Consider the following 22,460-nt stretch of genomic DNA (forward strand, 5'->3'; position numbering starts at 1 on the left):
GGGCTGAGCATCAGAAATAAAGCTAGTGCAGCAGGAACACAGAAATACTGACATAAACACTAATAAAAATGTCGTGAGGTACTCAGCAATTGAAAAGAACAAACTGCTGAGACATGCAACAATGTGGACGAACCTCAAATGCTTTATGCAAGTGAAGGAAACCAGACTCTAGAGGCACATGCTGTTTAGTTCCATTTATATGCTATTTTGGAAAAGGCAACACTAATAGAGACAGAAAACAGATCGGTCCTGGCCAGGGGCTGGGCGGGGATGGGGAGATGGGGGTGGGGAGGTGACTAAACAGGGCACGGGAATTTTTTGAGGTGATGAAAGTGTTTTACTTCTCAATCATGGTGGTTACGCAACCAAATGTGTCTGCTGAAATGGATTGAATTTTACTGTATGTGAATTATTATACGTCAAGAAACATTACTAAAAAACCAAACAGAATAAAACAAAACACCAGAAATGATACGGCAGAACACAGCTACTCCTCACTGGTGCAAGTGTTGGCTATGGCTGCTTCTCCACTAAGCAGCAGAGCTGAGCAGCGTCAACAGGGGCTGCCTAGTTCATAAGGCCTGAAATATTAATTACCTGGCCTTTTAAAGAAAAAGCTTTTCAACCTTGTTATAAAGCAATATCACCCATTTGTTTGGTTCTTATTCAAAAAACTTAATTGTCCCTAAAAGAAATATGAAGAAGGTAACAGAATGTGCATAAATGCTCTATTCAAACCATCTGGGGTGTAGAAGTGAGTTGTTTTCCAAATACATCCTGAATTAAGTCTCCAAAGGGAAAGAGGAATTACTCTGCTCTCAATAACAGCCACAGATTTTTTTTTTTAAAGACACTTTCACAAAACCTTACCATTATAATCACTACATCCCCTAATTCGAATTATTGTTTTGATTATATAGCTGTTGGATATTTCTGTTGTTGTTTAAGTGATGACACTGGCCTTTTATTTAAGTAATTAGCTACAATCTATAAAACTGCTTCTTTATATGACTCCTATAGGAAACAACTAGCTTTCCTGTATATTTGCACTGTGGATTCAAATAATTAGAGAGACAAAAACTTTCACTTGTCTTTTGAAGCTGGAAAATGTGGATAACAAAACCTGTGGCATTTTTACATAAAAATAAAGCATAAGCATTATGTGAAGAATTTTTAAATGTGATAAGAGAAATTATAACAGCTGCCTAACAATGCTTTCATTATACATAAGTTGTATATATCTCATTATTTATTTTTAAAATGAAAAAGTATTATAAAATGCTACTGTGCACGGAAGATAATGATCATGGTGACTTACAATTAGTTGGGCATAAACTTGAATAACCTTTTCCAATAATGGTGATGCATTACAGTCATCCATAGGATATTATTTCCAATAAAGTACATTCGTGAAGCAACTTATTTGAGTAAGGATTATACCTTCTACATTTACAATTTTATTTGCAAAATTCCTTGTGTGTGCAATTGCCACCTGCATATTAGCACCCTGATGAAACGTATTGAGATGATTATTTCCATATATGGAGTAATACATATAATTTTACAATTATGAGTAGTGCCATAGCACATTATAATTTATCTATTAAATTATGGCAAAGAACATTATAAATAGTTATTGGTCCTCTTATAACATGCCTCTGGTATTATAGGCAAGAAATATGAAATCATAGTTTATAAAAACATCCCTTCAAATTAGAAGGGAAATTTTATTCTGCTAACTTTTAAAGTTTTATAATTTACTAAATCTTATACTCTGATGGATTGAAATAAATTTTAAAATATGTTCTACATAAAGGAAGGAGGAGACAAAGTAACATCATTATCAAGAAGAAATTGAGGAGGACGTGTGACAGAAGCCTTGGTAAGCTTGAGACTGAAAACGATTATTCAAGTCAACCATCTCAAAGTTCTTATATGATGATGGTAAACATCATTCTTTGAAAGTAAATGTTATGAAAAATAAATGTGAAGGAGTTGAGGTAAATTCTTAGATAGCCTTTATAAAGATTATTCTATATGGGAAAAGAAAAAAATTCTAAGAAGACAAAAAGGACAACAGATTATAGTAAAATAACAAGTCGGGAAAACGAGAGCTGTGGAATCATGCAGAAAGTCAGCCTCCAAGGTAGACTATAAACACTTAAATGAATACAGATATCCTGACATCTTCAAGTAAGAAAAATGCAAAAGTCAAAGCAAAGACTAGAAGCAAAGAAATAAATCCAGCAGAGCAGTGAAAACAGATGAGAGAATAAGAGAAGTAAAGATATTTCCACTGAATTTTGATAAACAAGAAGAAGCAGAGATTGTAGGGTAAAGGCAGATGGAGAAAGGGATTTGGTTTGAGTTTAGCTACAGGAAAAAACTTAGCTGAGGAGTCAAAAAGGATTCCAAGGCTTCGACATGTTTCAGACAGTGATTATTTTCATTAAATGTCCCTTAAACTTATTTGGTCTCAGATTATGATCGGAGATGACCTGGCTTTTAATCCAATCAGTTTTAAACAGAAGAAAGATCTTAGATCTGGTGCTATTTATGATGATGTGTTAAGAAATCTGGAAATATGCTCTTATCTGGAGGTGAAGAAAAAGACTAATAACTTGTATTTCTTCAATACTAAAAAATGACTGGCTTCAGTACTAAAAAAAGAATAACTAGCTAAAAGAATCTGACCTAACATTTGAGCCAAATGATATAAGATTTTTATAACCTATTATAAAACTTATTTTATGTACTGCCACAGTTTGTGTGAAGGTTCTGTTTTTCTTTTTCTTCATATGAAACCAGTTCTAAAAATAGTCAAGTCTAAAAATAAGGCAAAACCCACAGATTAAGTGTAGCTTTATACATGTGCAAATAACAGGGAAATCTTCACATCTTCTAGGAAAACAGATGTTGGGTTATTTATTCCTACTAAATTCTCTATTCATGTCAAATATGGACTATATTATTAAAAAACCCAAATCCATTCTTTAATTCTATCAAAATATAAAGTAGTTCCTCTGTCCCAGAGGGATCAGTGAACTCTACTAATAAATATGAAAGTGTGAGCAAAAAGAGTCTTATGTTTAATCTTAGAAGCTTGGTTCCTATCACGAAAACCAACTGATTAACAGTTTACAAAACCTACAAATGTCAGTACAGTGCCTGAGAGATGCTTTGATCCAGTTCATAGAAAAGTCATGTGGAGAGAGAAAGAAACAAACTCACCTACAAAACATGCTACCATTATTATATTTCCCTATATCTTTATGAGTCCATACTTCCAGAAACCACTTTCCTCCTAGATATTTCTCTAAAGACTGATGAGCAGAAAAGAAAAATTACAAAAGGGGTTTTCAGAATATGTGATTAGTTTGCGTACCTCTGTACCAGTTTCCCCGCTCCTTGCAAGACATCTACAAGGCAGACAGTGTAGATGTGGAGGATGGGCAAATATTCTCGTGGGAAACTCGAGTGCCTTTCAATCATCGTTACCCATGCTTTTCAGATAGAGGATTAATAAGATGTGGCTAAATGACCTTATTCAGTGGCAGAAACTAGAAGAGACTGACTTCATTATCTCAGAAGAGACCAAGACAGATGATAGCCGGCCACTAACTCTCACGGTAGCATCTTCTACCTTTATTTATTCATTGATCAACAAACTGAACAAAAAAGTAACAAAGCAAAAGCTAATATGTTCATGAGCTAATTGTCACTCTCCAAAAATATATAAGAAAATCTGTTCTCAGCCTTTTACACTAATTCTTTCATGTATAAAGATAACATTCTCGATGGCAGGATACTGTGGGTAGTCTTCCAGTGGAGTTGAGAGATCTCAATTGATGGATGCGTACATACTCTCTTGCTTGGTCATTCTTTTAATGGATAGCAGATTGAAGTAACCATAATTTTCATAGCTGAAGCATATGATCTTAGGATAATTTACCACTATAGTAGAAAAATCACTATAAACTGACTGTAGAAATCCGATACAGAAAGTGTTATCTGAAAAAATGATGAGATATAAATTATTTCCAGCTGTCATTAGGATGAGAGTTTTTATTTTAATGTGGAGAAAATAATCAGTACACAATTTTAGAAATAATACTAATAATAAATTGGGATGGAGTCAAAGGAAAAATAGATATTATCCTCAAAAGGTGTTCTCCATATGATTTCAAAGCAATGGCATCTGGGGAGGTTAATTATGTTCATATTTATCCTTGACTTGTAAATGTAATATAATATATTTATAATAAAATTTCACCTGTTTTACAGATATATTGATGATTTGGGTTTTGCCCATAATTTGGCAGAAAAGTATTTTCATTGGAAATTGCAAAGTTGATGGTTAACAGGTTGGTAAGATGATAGAATGCCATCCTCAGATCACTTCTGACGTGGGCTGTGACAGATGACCCAGCATACTGAGTTAACCATCTGTCTTCTGATCGCTGATGAAGACACCAAGAGGGGTGAATCTGTAGGACAGAGGCTATTCTTCACGGCATCGTCCACAAACTAAGTTAAAAATATTACCTCTGTCCAGTTTCCTATTCCCTTTAAAAAATCCAATAAACTAGAATCAATATATAAAAACTAATTTCAATAATTATTTTCAGTGGAATCCAAGACTTGCTGCACAATGTAGAAATTTATTTTCTTTTCCTACATGTTTATCTCTCAAGACTCAGGGTATTACTATTAGCTTAAGTATCTTTACTTTAATTCATATTCTTCACGATTTCATAATCTTGGATCGTATGCTTCTTCACAGATTTCATCTTTTAAATCATAGAGTATTTCTTAGTAAATATATGAACCTTTTAAGTCCTCCAATCAGTTAACTATCTAATTAGCTTTACCTCCCTTTTTACCTACCTACCTTTACTTGCCTTTCTTGAAATATGACAATGAAAACTCTACACAATGGTAGGAGTACAGAGCCACCATAGTTATGTACACAGGCAGGATGTTTCCTCTCTTGTTTCTAAAATCCTTTGCAATGCAACTCAAATTCCTACATGATAACCTGGCACTATGAATGAGTTACACTACACAGAGGAAAGAAAAATAGTAATTTTAGGGAGAATTCTCACATCTCTTATAATATCTTCTTCTGCTTATAGCCCCAAAGTTACCAGTACTATAATTCTTGTGATTAGAATTCCTTCTAAATTCTGGCCAGTTCAACCAACAGGCAGAAAATACCTTGAAGCAGCATGAAAGGAATCTTCTCAACAGAATTTGAAATATGAACTGTTAACAAAATTTTCTACGATCTAAGGTCACCACAAGTAGCTGGTTTAAATGCCATTTTTCAAAAATAAGAACATTTTTAATATAAATATCTTTAGTGTCAGTAAAAATAAAAAGTTCAAATAAACTAAAAACAAAAAATGTATTCTAAAATTTAATAAACTATCACATTCACTTCCAAACTGTTCAAAAAAAAAAAAGAGAGACTGCTATAAAAAGATACCATAACTACCCAAAGACTAACATATAGAATCAGTAAATTAGCAGGATAAAAATGTCTTAAAATATCACTATAAAAAAAATTCATGACAAAAAAATCTCACTTTGTAAAAACATCAGCTGTATGTTTGCTTTTTTATCATGATATATACAACATGTACATCCACCAAAAGAATCTACTCAAAAGTACTTAAGAATAAATTTAACCAAAGAAACGAAAGACTTGCATACTGAAAACACAAATCATTGCTGAAAGACATCAAAGAAGACATAAGTGGAAAGACATCCACATTCACAGCTCGGAAGACTTAATATTAAGATGACAATACTACCCGAAACGATCTATAGATTCAGTTCAATCTCTATCGAAACCTCAACGGCATTTTTTTTTTTTCATAAGTAGAAAAACATATCCTAAAATTTATGTAAGATCTCAAGGATCCCTGAATAGCAAAACAATCCTGGAAAAGGAAACAAGATGGGAGGTCTCACTCTTCCCAATATCACAACTTACTACAAAACGATGGGCAATCAAAACCAGAGACATACAGACCAATGGAACAGAACAGAGAGCCGAGAAATAAACCCTCACGTATATGGTCAATTGATTTTCGACAAGGATGCCAAGACCATCCCAGCAAATGGTGCTGGGAAAACTGGATGTCCACGTATGAAAGAGTGAATTTGGATCCTTATTTCACACTATATACAAGATCTATAAATAGATCAGAGATCTAAATGCAAGACCTAAAACTGTAAAACTCTTAGAAGAAAACATAGAGTAACATTCGCGACACTGAACTTGGCAATTATTTCCTGAATATACCACCAAAAAATATAGGCAACAACAAAAAGATAAACTAGACTTTCATCAAAATTAAAACCTTTGTGTTATTTCAGTTATTTAGGTCATAAGTTAAGGGAAAATGTCTATAATGTATACGTTTATAGTTCAAGTGCTAAAAATGAGCATTGTACCTGATAGAGCATGATAGGTTCTACGTTGTATCCTAAGGTGTCTGCAAAAGTCTTAGCGATGACTGTTTTTCCACAACCCTGCAAATGGAAACACACAATCATTTAAGGGATAAGTTAAAACAACTGAAAGTTGGGAAACAGAAGTCCAAAGTGAAGCTGCCGTTCTTACTTTTCCTCCGATTAAACATATGTCCTTAACCATGTGAGACTGCATCATTTCAGCCAGTAGTTGCTTATGGCTTAAAGTTTGTACAAAACGTTCTGATGCGCAAGGTTGACTGAATGTCCTGTTCCCAGCTGGCACCTGTAATTAAATATAACATACATATGTTTTTTTTTTCCTAAAATATTAGCAATTGAAAGCCATAACTGCCATTTAAAGCCATTACGAATTCCTTGCTCAATTCAATTCTATATTGTTTTTGTATTTCGAGAGAGCAATAGAATTTTCTCATTCACAGATCTGATGACCATCAAACCTCCAAATCGATCATCCCTCTAAAATGATAGCCCCATGCTGTCAGACATCTGCATAAGCATCACGCCATTTTCACGCTATTTATAACTTATAATAACGATGTCACTATTGGAGAATGAAGGTTCCGTCTAAATTCCAGTTATAAGTACAGAATTTAAAAGCAGTCCACCGAGACTCTCCAGAGTCACTGCTGATTTTTAAAGTCCACGTCCACAAATCCTTTTCCATTCTTCTTTTAGTTTACCTCTCAGAAGCATCTATTCTTAAAATCTCTCCTCCCTTCCTTCATACCGACTTCTCCTTTTACTTCCTGTCTCCTCATAAGATTTCGTGTGCTCCTCCTGACTCCTGGTGTTACTCTCCCACTGTGACCTGCAGCCACTCCAGGGCAGTGGTTACCTATCTGGCTGAGTCCCTGCCCATTGGCGTGGTGAGACAATTCATCTCGGGGAGGCAGAAGAGTATAGCGAAAAATAATCCTATCTAAACGTCTCAGCTGTGACGTTTCCTAGCTAGTGACCACGGGTGAATTGACTACCCTCTTTATATTTGTTTTCTAATCCACAAAGCAGAGATAATAAAACTTACTTCCAGGGTTGTTGGGGGGTTTAGGCATAATATATGCAAAGAAACAAACACAGTGACCGGTACCCAGCAGCACTAGCAAATCTTAATACAGAGCCTGGCCCACAGCAGACACAACCAATGTTCAGTTGCATGAATAAATAAACAGTAACATAAATAAATATTACTGATATCACATTAAAACACACCAAAAAGTCTATAATTAAAATTTGGTCTGTCACATCATGAGAAAGCAAGGCTTTTCTTTCCTACATTCACTTATAATGCATTTAAGTCAGGATTCCACAAGCTGTGCTCCCTAATGGACTCTCTGGTAGCCTCTCAGAAAGGGCTGAGGGAAGGGGGGTGGGGCAGGCAGATGGGGCTCCGCAGGCCAATCCTGCCCCGCCCCCCTCTAAAAACTCTTCAGCTAGAGCAACTCCTCTTTCAACTGTTCCGTGTCACTAAGACAGATTTTATTTGAGAAGAGTATTCCCTGGCTGCTAAAACATGTTTGAAAACACTATGTCTTACCAAGGACTTAGAATACAAAATGCTTTCATTAATCAATGCTCTATTTGATTTTCTCAGAGGTCAACTCTGGGTTTTTGATAAAAGGCTATGCTTATGTTTCTCCTGAATTTTTTCAGTTTAAAACCTACATGACTCTGGATACAGATAAATATACATACAGATATATAGACGTGACGCTACAGAGCCAAAGAAGACTTATAAGGGGATCGTGCACCCAAGTCAAAAAAAATGAGCAGGACAAGGCACATCTTAGGACGTATGAACCTGGACTCATTACCTTGATGGTCACCTCTCTGTCTGCAATCCGGACAGTCACGGAAGCTTGGGGCACATGGTTTTCGGTCATCCTCTCGACTCTCACAATCTCTTCAGGAAGCACAGAGCTTCCTGAATCTTGGAGTTCAAAGCGCTATAAAATTATAAGAAAATCACATCATTTACTTTTTATTTTAGTATTAAATGTTAGATATCTATAAGATTTCATCTTAATTAGAACTGGAACTCACTTAATGATATAAAAGTAGAGGTAAAAAAAATTAATGAGCATTTTTTTCCTATTTTTACGAATACCAGTCTACCTATACCAATTACTAAAGGTGATATGAAAATAGTCCCTGAAGTTTACTAAATGACAAGAATCACTGAATTCCTGAGCTGGTAAAAGTTCACGCCTATATTTCTTGAGAATAAAAAGTTCCAATTGATGATGACATTCTTGAAAAGATACTAAAGTAAAATAAGGCTTATAATACGTTGCCTGAAATTCATGAAACCAGAACTTCCTGGACAGCATTCTGCCGGCTGTGAGTGTGATTAGCTTAACTGATTACAATAAATTATAACAATCAATCTTCCACAGTGTCTGGCACAGTGCCTTGCGCAGTCTAGGTTCTCAATATTTGTCAGACTGGATTTAAAAGGCCAAGTCCATTGATTCCAGGTGGGCCAATTATCAATGTCCTAACATTGGTTACATCCCCTCACGCCAACTCCTTATGTGAAAAAAGACACAAAGAAAACACAAACAAGTATATGAAAAATGAGAATACTGACTGAAAATTAATTAAGTCCTTTGGCCTACGATAAGCATCACATTTAATATGAAAAGCTTAAGTCATTTTTAGTATTCAACAGGCATAAATAACTCCACACAAATCCAACCACAGAACATTATCACCATAGTGAAAGAATTGAACCTCAGTGAAGGAACAGATCACTCCCTTTTCAACAAAATGATACAATCCCAGAAAGTAGATTTTTGAAAAGAAAATTACCTTCGACCTCAACATTCTAACATAACAGCCCAGTTCGAGTCTTCGTTTTGGTGTCGTAAGTACTCAAGATAGTCACTCACTCTTTTCCCCAAACCGAAAATAAAAAATGTCTATTTGTGATACTATAAAAAATATTTTATAAGTAACACATTTTATATATGCAAATTTTCATAGTATCACATAATTTGGTAGGAACTGCTTCCATGTTATAGACAAATAACAATTATTGACACTTTAATTTCATCCAGAAAAAAGCTACACTGTATTTTAAGGGAGGTTCAATACAAAAAGAATAAAACCTTAGCCAAGTGATTAAATTCATTAGAATTTAGAAACCAGAGCCATTAAATCCTAAAAAAACCCAAATAGAAACGCTTAAAGGTATGTTTTTACTACAGTATAATAACGTCATTCTGACTTGATATAGAATTGATGTCAGGACCTATATTCCAGAAATGGACACTAATGCCTTGAACCACTTGCTATACTGGTTATGTCCTTATAAATAATTCAAGCTAAAATATTTCAGAATAAAAATAGTAGACTAAAAAACATTAAGGTAGTAAAAGAACTCAAGGTGAATTACCATTGTTGGCACAGGAAATTCAGAGGACTGCTAATCAAAAAAGTAATTGAGGAGTAAAATAGATAAGTAATTCCTATAGGCTACATGTTAGCAAGAAGTAGAAAACCAAGTGTATGTACCTTATCGTTTTATATTAATGAATATTTCCTATGAATTCTTGAATTTCAATGAAACAACCTACTACTAATGGATTTTTGTCACACTTTCTTCGGGATGACATTACTGGAACTGTGAAGTATAATTAAATAGAAGGAACGTGAACCACCCAGGTGTTGATCTGCGAGGCCGACGTGTCCACCCTCACGATTCCCAATCCTGTCCCACCATGTATTCATTCTCTTCACACCTTTTCTCTAGGTTTTTGAGCTCTAGGGGAGAAATTCTCTGTATCGTGTTGTCTCGTTGCTGAACAAATATGTAGCCACTGGTCTCTGCTGGGCCTTTCAGCAACTAATACAGACCAAGACTACTGTCCTTAGGAGTCACTCTGAGCCCGTTTGCCCCGTCTCAGCAGGTGATTTAGCGGCCTCCAGGGGCATACAGCTTCACACTTCAAAAGAACGTAAACCCCATTAGGGCACTATCCAAACGTATCTACCTGGTTCACTCCAAATGTCCAGAGCATAGAATCGCATGTATAGATCATAGTCGATGGGTCAAAAAAGATTTGTTAAATAAATAAACCAATGAAATTTTTTTCCTTCATCCTCAATGGAATCACCTATATTTTCATCAAATCCTCACTTCTTCCCACTGTCCCAGTAGAAAGGACTTCGCTTTACTCATGCGTGGATGGAAAGCCAGTGGAAGTCTACTTGCTTCATCTCGGTTTATGAGAAGGCCATCGTTCCCCTCACAGGGCACAAAGTATGTTCTTCCACCATTCCAAACCGAGACATGATGGTGCTCTGCAAAGGTCCTTTCCTGCCTCCCCCAGACCGTGATTTCCATAAATGTTTTCCACGTTATCCATAGATTTCATCTTTTTTTCCCATTGTTTGTCTCCCCCACTTCAAGAAACGAACAAAAAGCCGTTTCTGGATTCTACACCATCCTCGATTGACGCGCCATCCGTTTGTTCCCAGTCGCCATCACACTTACTTCACGAGTAGTACACAATCACTGTTTCAACTTCCTTGTCTCCGATTTACTATTTGGCTCATTGACTTCTGGTTTCCTAGCATTGCCCCTGGTAAGTCCACGGATAATGTCCTATTTGCCAAGTCACATAAATTAGTCTTCGTCGTTTTCCAGTTCCCTCCATCTCAGTCTCTTTTGCAGGTCCTTCTTCATCTTCCCAACCAGTACACATTAGGGAACTTCTGGAGTAATCTTTTTATTGTCTAGTCTACATTGACCCAGTTTCAGACTACAAATCATCGATACAGTCATGACTCTAGATTTTCTCCCTGTTCAGACTTCTATTCTAAACTCCTGACTTGTATATGCAACTGTTGTCTTGCCATTTCCATTTTGATACCTAATAGGTATTTTAATCTAAATGTGTGCAAAACTCAAGTCTTGATCTTCCATGTTCTGTCTCCAACTTCATCATCCTGGGTGCTCCATCCAGAAAGCCTGATGTCATCCTTGACTCTGTCTCAAACCTACTTCCAACCCTTCAGCAGATCATCCTGATTCTACCTTCGGAATAAATGCAACTACTTCCTATCAAGCTCAAGCTTGTCGAAGCCACTACTACCTCGCAACTAGGTTACTACGGCAACCCGATGGCTGTTTGCCCCTGCTTTCACCTCACTGTCCAGAGTCTGCCCACGGCTCGGCAACCAGAGTGAGCCTGTTAAAACGTCCAGTCACAGAAGGCATTCCTCTGCTCAAAACCTTCTGATGCCCTTCCATCTTATTCAGACTGAAGGCGGAAGCCCTTTCGGTGGCCTGTAAAGGTGATTCGCCTCCTTTACCTTCTTACCTCGCCTCCTACTCACCTCTTCTTAGCTTGCTCTGTCCCCTCACAGGACACCTCGGGTGTGCTCCTGCCTGAGGGCCTCTGCCTCACCTGCTTTCCTCCACAGCACTCGCTCCTTCTCCTTCGGGTCTTCAACGTCATCTTCCCGGTGAGGGCGTCCATTCCTCAGTCGGCATACTACATACTTGACTTATTTACTCGCTTACTTTATTGATTGATTAACTGTTACCCTTCTCTAAAATATAAGTTTGGTGAAAGGAGAGATTTCTCTCCATTTTGATTACTCCTGCATCTCCAACATAATAGTGTCTAGCTAATTGACTGGATGGAAGAATAGATGAAATGAAAATCCTTTTCTGAATGAATAATCAGAAAGACTTCATTCAACGAGACATCTCTGCGACACTTGAAACTTGCTGTCCCTCTCCTCTTGAAAGTCTCTCTCTGTGCTCATAAGCATTTTCGCTGTTCGACTTCCTTCTCTCTGACTGCTCTCCCCCTGCCTGACTCAAAGTCTCCTTTCTCTGTGCCCACTACCCAACCCGTAACTGCTGGTGCTTCAGGCTTCCGGCTTCGGGGACTGCTGCTTCTCACCGTGCATGCTCCCCTCGGGTCCTTTCATCCATCACCATGAATTCAACTACCACCCACACGTTAGCGACTCCCAAGTATTTCTCTTTAGTATCAAAATAGCTTCAGATTCAGATCCATATTTCCAAGTCTGCTAGACAACACTCGAGAACCTCGAATTGGAAAAGACTCTACTGTTTTAAACTACATAGCCCCCACCCCAAATGCGCTCCTATTCCCCGCTTTCTCGTGACAGTGGCATCTCAGTCTACTCAGCTGTCCGAGCTAGGACTCATGGACATCCTCGATTTGTCACATTCTCTCACAGCCCCCACCCCCACAACCTATCCGATACTTTGTCAGCGAGCTCGGTTTACCATCCCACCTCTGAGACACTTCCCATATCTATTCAGTCTCTATTTCACTGACCTAATTCAGGTCTTCATTACTTTGACCAGAGTTATTCATCACTATGCTGTACTACTCTAAAATCATTAATTACCTTAAAATAGTTATTTTACTTGCATGTGTGATGTTCCAACCGGACCACAGGTTCCTCAAGAGCAGAGATCAGATCGCACCCATTTCTGTATCCCTGGATTTCCGTACGCACATCATCATTTGCCAAATGAGTGTTCAATTAACGTTTGTTGACTGAAATGAAAACACTAAATCCAAGATCCTTCCAAGTTTCTCAGAAAAAAGATCATAGTTCATTTTACGTCATCAGTGGATAAGTGACGGCATGGCCTTTCTCGATCATCAACGGAATTTACTGAGGGACTGAGAGCCAAGACATGGTACTAAAAATCCGGACATACTTGTTACTAGATTGTAACAAACACCGTTCTCAAAGAACAGCCAATTCAGAATGAGAGTTATTTTCTTTAAGACACCCTTAACTAAAAGCTAGAAGTGACTTTATGGCTAGAAAAACACGTTTTTTAGAGTATGAACATCATAAGATGCACACCATCTGGGGAATGAGACATTCCAGCCATTTTTATAGCTTGTTTAGAAAAAAAGAAAGGTGTTCTGAACTTTATCAGAACTTCCTGTGCATTTTCTTCCTCCCTGACTTCCTACCCTTGTTCTCAAGGCATTGACACTGTGCTAATGGACATCAAGGGAATGCAACCGAAATCACAGCCTTTTTCTTTAAACACTAGGTGCTCTGTCTCAGTGACCAATGCCAACTGAGCTCAGATGCTGATTAAATCGAAGATGAGTTCTAGTTTTCTTTTTTCGGCTCCTGGAATAAAACTTAAAGTGAGAACTTCATAATTCTTTAAAACTATATAGTCAGAAAACGGTAGTTTCCTGACTCCTTGAGCCTATCAATTAACTTGTGCATTTCCAAATGGTTCAACACCCCGTTAATATTCTCTCACCTTCTCCTCTCCCCCGCTTCCTCACTCCCCCACTCCCCTCTGGCTTCCCCCCTTCCTCCAGCCCTGTACCCCTTCTGGCTCCCATTCCCCTTTCCTCGCCTCTGTCCCCTCCTCACACCTCACACACACAGACTTCCTTCTTCCCTTTCACAGAGGCTGCCATCCCACTGTCCGCAGCTCCACGTCCATTGTCCGCTGTCTCGTCTACGTCCTTTGCTTCTTTATTGGCCATTATTTTCCTCTTGCTTCTCTATACTTTCCTTTCAGATTTTATCCCTAACTATACTTCCCAGCATCTATGAGGAACAGCATTTTATTAGTTTTGTTATTACGATTATTGTTATTGACATCACCAATCAATACGAATATTGTTTCTTTGGTGACTGATGTAAAAAAAAAAAAAAATTCCACGACAGTAACGAGCAGCTGCTGTTCCACTCATCTCAGGTCTCCTCCTTATTATGAGCTGCACAGAGAGAACTTCCGGATGCCCCAAGGCCATGTGTGGACTTGGGGATGAGGGGAGAAACAACTATCGTTCTCTATGCTTAAGGCGACGTCCAATTCTCGCCTCCAGAAAGTGAAGCCGGGACGTGGAGCCATGCCAGCTTGGTGTGCGCATGCTACTGGCGCCTAGAAATTTGTGCCTTGAGCCAGACTGTGGAAGAGAAAGAAAAACTGTCTTTTATGAAAAGGAATGATTGAGGTGAGTCGATAAATCTCCACCAAGGCTCAACACTTTCAAATATGTAGTTATAAGATACTACATACTGTCACTGGACCTTCAGAAAACAAGACCATTAGCTACACTATGAGGAAGTTATGCCAGGTGTATTCTAGAAGAAAACCATGCTCCGTGTACCATAAACCACTATGACAAAGCGAGAGTTCCAGCAGTCTAAACGATAGCTCTTTAGCAATTTCCATATTTTTTACATAAAATGCTTGCCTTTCACTTAAGTTACAGGCAGATAAATGTTAACTTAGTATTATATTAGATATTTGCTTTTGTTTTTTTATTTTGAAATGAGTTATACTGGATATTCATTCACTTCTTAAAATTTTGTATCTTCAAGTCATTTCAGACTTGTAGGAAAGTTGCAGGACAGGGCTGGGCAAAGAAGTTCTATTTTGCCTCCACCCAGATTTCACGGTGGTTAACATCTTAGCACATTTGTTCCCTTTCTCCTTCAGACCCCCACCACACACATACATACACACACACACACACACACACGCACATACATGAACACACACATTACATGAACACACACACACACACACAACCACTGCTCTTCTTCCAAACCACTTGAGCATAAGCTGCAGATATGATGCTCGATCACTCCTGAACATTCCAGTTCATATTTCCTGAAAACAAGAACTCCGGCCAACATGATTGCCCCACAGGCTTCCAGATCACGCGAACGATGCAGCGGCACACTACTGCCCATCCACAGGCCCCATGCGGGTTTAACCAGCTGTCCCAACGATGCCACTTTTCCCATCTGGCCCAGGATCCAATGCAGGAACACACTGCATTTAGCTGGTTCTCGCTAGTATCTTTCAGTCTGAAACAGTGACTCGGTTTTTCTGTTTTCCTGGCCTGAGCAGTCCCGCAGAATACAGGCCTTTCACTCTGCAAGACGGCCCTCAACTCAGGTCTATGCAATATCTCATCACGGCCAACAGGTACCACGAGTTCTTAGCCAGAATACTCAAGAAGTGACGCTGAGCTCTTCTTATACGACACCCGGGAGGCACATGAGGTTGATTTGTCCCACCTGGTCCAGCTGGTAGTTACTATGAATATATAATTTCCCTGTTTTATAGCCAATTGAGTATTTGGCGGGGGTGCAGGGACATTCATAGATTATGCTGGCATCTTGCCCCTCATAGAAGCACCACTAGCTTTAACATCGTCTGATGATTCCGCCTAAATCAACCACCGCTCTGATGGCTGCAAATGGTGCTTTTTTTCTATTTATATAATCCCTCTGCTTTTATTAGTAGGCATTCCACTAGGAAAAGCTTTCCCTTCTCCTCCATGTATTTACTTGTTTACATCAGTATGAACTCATGAATTCCTATTTAATGCAAAAGGTTGTCATTGATTACTACCATTATTTATTTTGATGCTAAAAATTGCAGATTTTGGCCAGGGGGAGCTACCCCGAGCTGACTTTTCTGTCACTTTGACGATGTTAACATCGCTTGTTGAACATTTCCTTACTTTTGGTGCACTGCGGTGGCCCAGGCTCATTGTGTATATTTCCCGTCCTGAGCCTCGCATCAGCCCTACCTCCAAGGAGGCCCGATTCCTCTCAGGGAGGTGCAGTTCTCAGAACCCACCGTCTCAGCCCCTGTCTGATCACTGCCATTGGAGTGTCATCGCCTTTAAACCCTCTCAGGGGCTGGAGCTAGGAAATATGTGTATGCATACACACGTATATACACTATTTATACGTATTACTCTCTGTTTATATAGAGAGAAAAAAGTGAGTTCGTGCTGATTTCTCCAATTAACAACTTCAGGGTTCTTTCTTTCATCCCCCTTTGTATGTCCACAAATTCCTTCTCCAACAGTGAGAAATGCAGATCTTATTATCCCCAATATATTCACTCATTTGCCCATGCGATTTACTCATTTGCTCAATGGAGCCAATCTCCCAAACACAGCAGCCACCTGTGCGCTCGCTTCCTCAGTCAGCAGCGTGCCGATGCCTCCATCCATGCCTGGGAAAGCAAGGGAAAGGAAGAAAAATGGAGAGAGAAAAGTAGGAGAGAAGGCAGGGGGCGCTGGGAAGAGAGAAGGAAAGAGAAAGGAAGGGGAGGGAAGGAAAAGTAGAGGAAGGGAAGGAAGTAAAGCAGGCACTTACTTTTAAAATACCTTCCACAGCCATCTTCCCCTCGTGGCCTAGTAAAATAGTGTACGGGTACAGCCAGTGGATGGCATGTTTGATCGACATCATAGGGAAGGAATCCTGTTTAGGAGCAAAAACACGTGGGAAGGAGGAACGTCAAAAATAAATCACAGAAAATTTATCGGAAATGTACATATGACATTGAAATTGCTTTATCAACAATATTTCCCAGAAGTCCACATAAGCGAACGTGATTTCCTCTTCCCTTCCTGTTTCTCTGCCCTTGCTGAGCTCAGCCACTCCCATCTTCAGCCGCCGCCTGTGCGTTGAAGGCCTCCGTGTTTCTGTTTCTAGTCCTGACGTCTTTCCTGAGCTCTGGACTTGAACTCTCAGTTGCACATGAGACGTGACCACACGGACATCTCACAGACCCCCATTCAGCTTGTCTGAAACTCCTCTCCTTACCCTACCTGTCCTAAAGTACCTCCTCCTTCATCCGTATTCCTAATCTGAGTTAATCTCACCCACGTTTACTCAGCTTCGAAGTTATAACCACAAAGTTAGAAAGTGTTAAATTATCTTCAAACCCTACCTCCTCAACCCAAATCAAACTGCTTTCCAATTCCGGTTACTCTACTTTGAAAAGTCTATTAACAGGGACAATTAGGGAAATGTCCATGTAGACCGTCTATTAGATGACACAGAATTACTGCTACTGCGCTGAGGGGTATGATAACGGTATCTGGTTATGCAGGAGAACGTCCTCATTCTGAGAAGCTTCTGAAGTATTTAAGAATATTAACCACAAAGTACTTTCAGATGCTTCAAGAAAAAAAGAGAGAGCAAGCAAATGGGGCAATATGTTAACAGCTGGTGATTCTAGTTGAAGGAATTATAGTTGTCCATTTTATTTTTTTGAACTGTTTTTTAGATTTGAGAATTGTTAAAGTAAAAAGTTCTGAGCAAAAATAAAAAACGAAAAGTAAAAGATGTGATAAACAGAAGAAAAGCTGCTCTAGATGCAGAGAATTGTATAAGCAATACCTGGGAAACTTAACTCTGACTCTCAGGAAATAGAAAATAAATAGCACTGAAGTTTAGAAACACGTCTCACCTAGGTGGCACACCCACTACCCCGTGGCACGGCCACTACCTCCCGGCGCGCTCCTGAGCGGTCTCTCGCTGACTATTATCAGTCTCCTCTGTGCTCCCTGTGCATCCAGGCGGCCCCATCCCTCCTTGTCGCCAACGGAGGTATCATCCTCCCACACACGATTGCTGCACACCTTACCTACTAACGTCCGCTGGGCCAACATTAAGTCGGCCATGAGACTTCACTCGCCATGCGACACTTCACACGGAGGTCCTTGCCTCTCCAGCCACATGCTTGCTCTACTGATACAGCTTATTCCCGTTCTCCAAACACACCAGGCCCTTCTGCGATTTGACGCCTTCCTGCCTGCTGTCCCCCCTCCCTGGAGGGCGTTCCCACCACTGCAGACACTGTCGTGACTTCTGTGGAACTGCAGTGGACGATGTCGGTGCTCCACCACACCCCCCCGGACCTAGCGTCACCTTTTCTGGGCCACCCGGCTCTCCTTTCCAACAGCTAGCGGCTGCAGGTGTCCTTCGGTCTTGTGAAGACTACCCTGGAGCTCCCACGGCCAGCTCTGCTCACAGGCCGGGGAAACACCTGGTGTCTGGGAGTCTGTGTCCATTGGGACAACCATTAGCAAGGGACAGATGGTGCTGAAGTGTGAGCACCCAGCTCTCCTGCCTCAGGTCGGGGAGTCTGTGGCCTACCTGACACTACAGCTCACCTCTGGAGTTCAGGATGACACTCCCCCTCCATGCAGCTTCTACCTAGGCTGCCTCTCTGCCTCCCCCTCCACTCCCCCGCTCCACCAAGTGCTCAGAACACGCCCTGGGTCTCTGTAGAGATTGCTGCACTGCACAAGGTAATCTCAGGTCTTATGATATTTATAGAAGAATATGGCAAGGCAAAATCAAGTGATTCATCTCCAAGGACAAACTTTTATGTTTTATTGGCCACATTTGGGTATACCAGTCATTCATTTATTTTATACATACCAGGATTTTAACTGCTGCTGATAAACTATCTAAAGGAAAATTTGGAAGTCCAAGCATGGAAGATTCTTGGGAACAGAGAGTGGTGGCAAAGGACAAGAGCTGAGAAACTCTAGGGGGAAAAGTAAATAATGTTAAATTTTACTCTAACAGTTTTAATATGTAAAATGTACAAACCTGTTAAATAGCTGGGCCAATTTAATTAATCTAAAAAGATAACATCTACTATTAAATTCTTAAGGAACAGCTCCACATTACAATATTCCATCTAAAACTCCGAAGTTGATTAGATACACAGATATATTTCTCAAATCCCTCACAATATGTGACGGTTTTCACAAGCTGGCCCAAATCTACCTGGCCAGTCTCACTGCTTACCTTTCTCAATCTACACCTAAACTCTAGCCACCAAGAGCCTTTCACAGCCTCAAGAATGAGGCATATACTCTCATAAACCATGCTTTAAAAAAAAAAATCTTAGATTTCCTTAATTTCATTCTCTATCTGGCAAAAGCCTACTCATTCTTTAGGGCCCATCTCAACTGCCAATGCCTTTCTGAAGGCCTTATAGTCTCAACCATAATTGCTCCCAATTCTTTGAAATCATGGCCCTTATGTTAAACTAAAATATTCAAACATCTTTAAACTCTACTAGATTTGGAGTTTCTTGCCATCAAAGATCATGTCTTTACCACCATTTTAGCTTTGTCGTCGTCTTTATCATCAGCACTTACCTTAACTCCTGAAAAATTCTTCAAAGAACAGTTGTTGAATCAATCAATCAATCAATCAATGAACAGGCAAAATAAATTCAATGTTAAATGCCCAGATATAAAAATATAGAGATATATTTTAAATATATTTATTTTATGTACATATTTATTAAACTATGTATAAATATTTATATTAAAAATGTAAATGTACAGCTGTAATACTTACTTCTCAGTGGAAACATTGGCTCCAACTGAATACAACAGTTCGAGTTGGTCCTATGATAACACAGAAACATCAGATCATTTAATGAGGAATGTAACAGATTAAATGCAGATGTTTTATTGACAAATTCAACATTTTAATTAAGCACACATTGAGTAATTAATAACAAAAAATAATTTCTTGATACATGTCATTTTCTAAAAAAAGAGTAGACTTTTAAAATTTTATCAGACAAATAATACCACGGTAATTTTTCTTCCTCACTGCCAGAGATTTTCTTCACCATTAACTACTAGGGTACATCTATAAAAATAGTAACATTTTTATAGAAATTGAATTTATTATAGATGGAAAAACTTTAAAAGTAAATTATCTTCATTCATACTTACCTTGAAGGGTAGATAATAAATATCTCTGGCCTGAAATCGAGAACGGAGAGGGGGATCTAATGGGTTCCCAGAGTACCTGGGCACTGGCAAGCCCAAGGCAATCACTCGGAAATTTTCACTCACTCGAACGATGTTCCAAGCATCCATCTCTGTTTTGGTGTGATCCTGAGAGAGTATGACACCAAAAGTTACAGCATGTATGAGACAGATTCCAACCGCGAGAGCTGCCGGGCCAAGAAGTTTGGGCCCTGGTTGCAGAGTAAACTGTATTGAGAACACTCTCAAAGCCAAACTGCCAAAGAAGGGGACCAAGTGAAATTGGGGTCGCCAGGGAAGGCTCCAGGGAAGGCTCACTATCTGAAGACTGGAAGCAGCTGATGTTTCGAGGCACAAAGGAGATCTCCAAGTCCTACTCAGTGACACAGAGAAACAACGTCCGGAGGGCAAGGAAGACCCACTGGCTCGGACCAGATGATGGAAAAGGTGGTCCCAGATGGCGGACCACCCGCGGAGCAGAGCCTGCCCTCGGACCATACATAGACAGCTATGCTTACGGGTATATTTCAATAACTAACGTGTATTGAAAATCTACTATGTGGTAAGTACTTTCCATGTATTTTTCCCATGTCACTTCTACCAGGATCCAAATAGAAATTTAATTCCTTTTATGAATGAACAAACCAAGGTTCAAAGGAGGTATATACAACTAACACGTGTTAGAGTTGAGAGACAGGAAGCAGTATGGGCTTTGGAGCTATAAACCCTGGCCCTGGTGCTTGACACGAACTCTAGCTAAGAGACCAAGAGCACACAAGGACACCCTCTGAACCTCGGCTTTCTCACCTGTAAGGTGAGACCAACATCGCCAACATCACTGGGTTGTTATGCAAACTACATGTGCTAATGTGCGTGAAAGCACAGGACTGAAGCAGGCGCCGGTAAATGCCATTCTTTCCATCTCTGCCTGGTCTTATCAATGGCTCTTCGCTGTCCTCTGTAGGACCCGTGGAGCTTACAAAGTTTATGCACGTGCACCTTCGAAGCGACAGGTCCTCAGTGTTCGGCAGATCTCCCAAGGATGTGGCCAAGGGACCGTGTAGAAACTCGTAACAAGGCATTCAAGGCTTTTCCCGGCCAGATTCACGTCTGATCCTCCCCGGCTCAGCAAGCACTGCGTACCTACCCCCTCGGCCCGCCTTTCCGGGCCCCGTGCTCCAGCCCACCTCACGACTGTGGCTCCCCAGCCACACCGTGCGACTCCGCCAACGCTGCTCCCCTTGTTGGAACACCCTCCCCACTGTGCGCCGCGTAAGCACAGGCATTATTCAAAGCTCAGCGCAATCCTGTCATTAAAACGGGCCCCTTTCTCATCCTCTCCTTCCACTGGAAGCACTTTTGTACCCCTCCGCTCTGTCCTATGCAAGATTCTATCACTGTGCACTCACGCACTGACTACCTCTAGCGCGTAATAGGAGAAATGTCAGTTGACTGACTGCAGGAAATAATGTAAAAACATGACGAACAATTATTTCTAGCATAACCAAAACCATGATCCTATATTTAATTAATAGGACTAACACTGACACTATATCATACGCAGCAGAAAATAAGAATTTGTGTCTAACCCTGCCTAAGAAATCAAGAAGACAATTTTCAGAGCTGAATATTTCTCTTTTCTACTTATCTGAAAATGATAACCAGAACATAAATAAAATTTATACAAATCAATCATATCTGTTTCCATAATTACACAATTCCACTATAATCACCTCTATGGAAGCATTAACATTTTCAGATATACAAATTTAGTATATTGAATCTAGCTAGAAATAAATGAGACTTCAATTACAGTGTTGAAATCTTTTATAGAAATTGTGTTAAGGTGGTGTTTTCTGAAGGGATCGTCCCTAGACTCTGTGAGGTTCTCATGAGACAGATTCTATGAATACAGAAATTAGGGTTACCAACAAAAATGATGTATTTATCCTGATATTTAGGTTGGGGGAAAATGTAGTACATCCTTCTCACTTAATAATAACCACTCCTTGCATACTCAAACCCTTTGACCTCAAAGCCCAAATTCCTATTCAAAGTAATGTGTTTTATAACTTTGTATAGAATTCTACTACATGAATAAAGACTATATCAGATTTCTTGTTATAAAGTAACTTCTATACTTAAAAAAATGATTCTATAATCTAAGTATTGTTTCCCAAATCATTTACTAAAAGTGGCCAATAACTAGAGAGAGGCACATAATCGTTATTTTGTAATTTGAAATAATATAAATATAAATGATTATTCTTTTATTTATTTATAAAATTAATAAAATTTAAAGTAAGATTTAAAAAATAATAGAAATGGCTTTCATTTCAATAAATTAACCGTAACAATATGAAT

At 39.3% G+C, this 22,460-nt stretch overlaps 1 protein-coding gene across 6 annotated transcripts in view; it reads right to left on the bottom strand.

The window, feature by feature from the left end:
- VWA8 (von Willebrand factor A domain containing 8) overlaps positions 1-22,460 on the bottom strand; it is a 265,675-nt gene that overhangs the window by 201,526 nt on the left and 41,689 nt on the right. For all 6 annotated transcript variants that reach the window (XM_039877207.1, XM_039877209.1, XM_039877206.1 and 3 more), the window contains exons 6-12: positions 20,061-20,225; positions 19,675-19,724; positions 18,739-18,847; positions 16,663-16,767; positions 8,316-8,447; positions 6,632-6,766; positions 6,463-6,540 (exon numbers count right to left, since the gene is read on the bottom strand). In XM_039877207.1, the coding sequence (XP_039733141.1) occupies positions 6,463-6,540; positions 6,632-6,766; positions 8,316-8,447; positions 16,663-16,767; positions 18,739-18,847; positions 19,675-19,724; positions 20,061-20,225 (774 nt within the window). The remainder of the gene's footprint in view (positions 1-6,462; positions 6,541-6,631; positions 6,767-8,315; positions 8,448-16,662; positions 16,768-18,738; positions 18,848-19,674; positions 19,725-20,060; positions 20,226-22,460) is intronic.

This window comes from Pteropus medius, unplaced genomic scaffold, assembly GCF_902729225.1.
Source record: "Pteropus medius unplaced genomic scaffold, Ma_sr-lr_union100, whole genome shotgun sequence".
Taxonomy (NCBI): Eukaryota; Metazoa; Chordata; class Mammalia; order Chiroptera; family Pteropodidae; genus Pteropus; species Pteropus medius.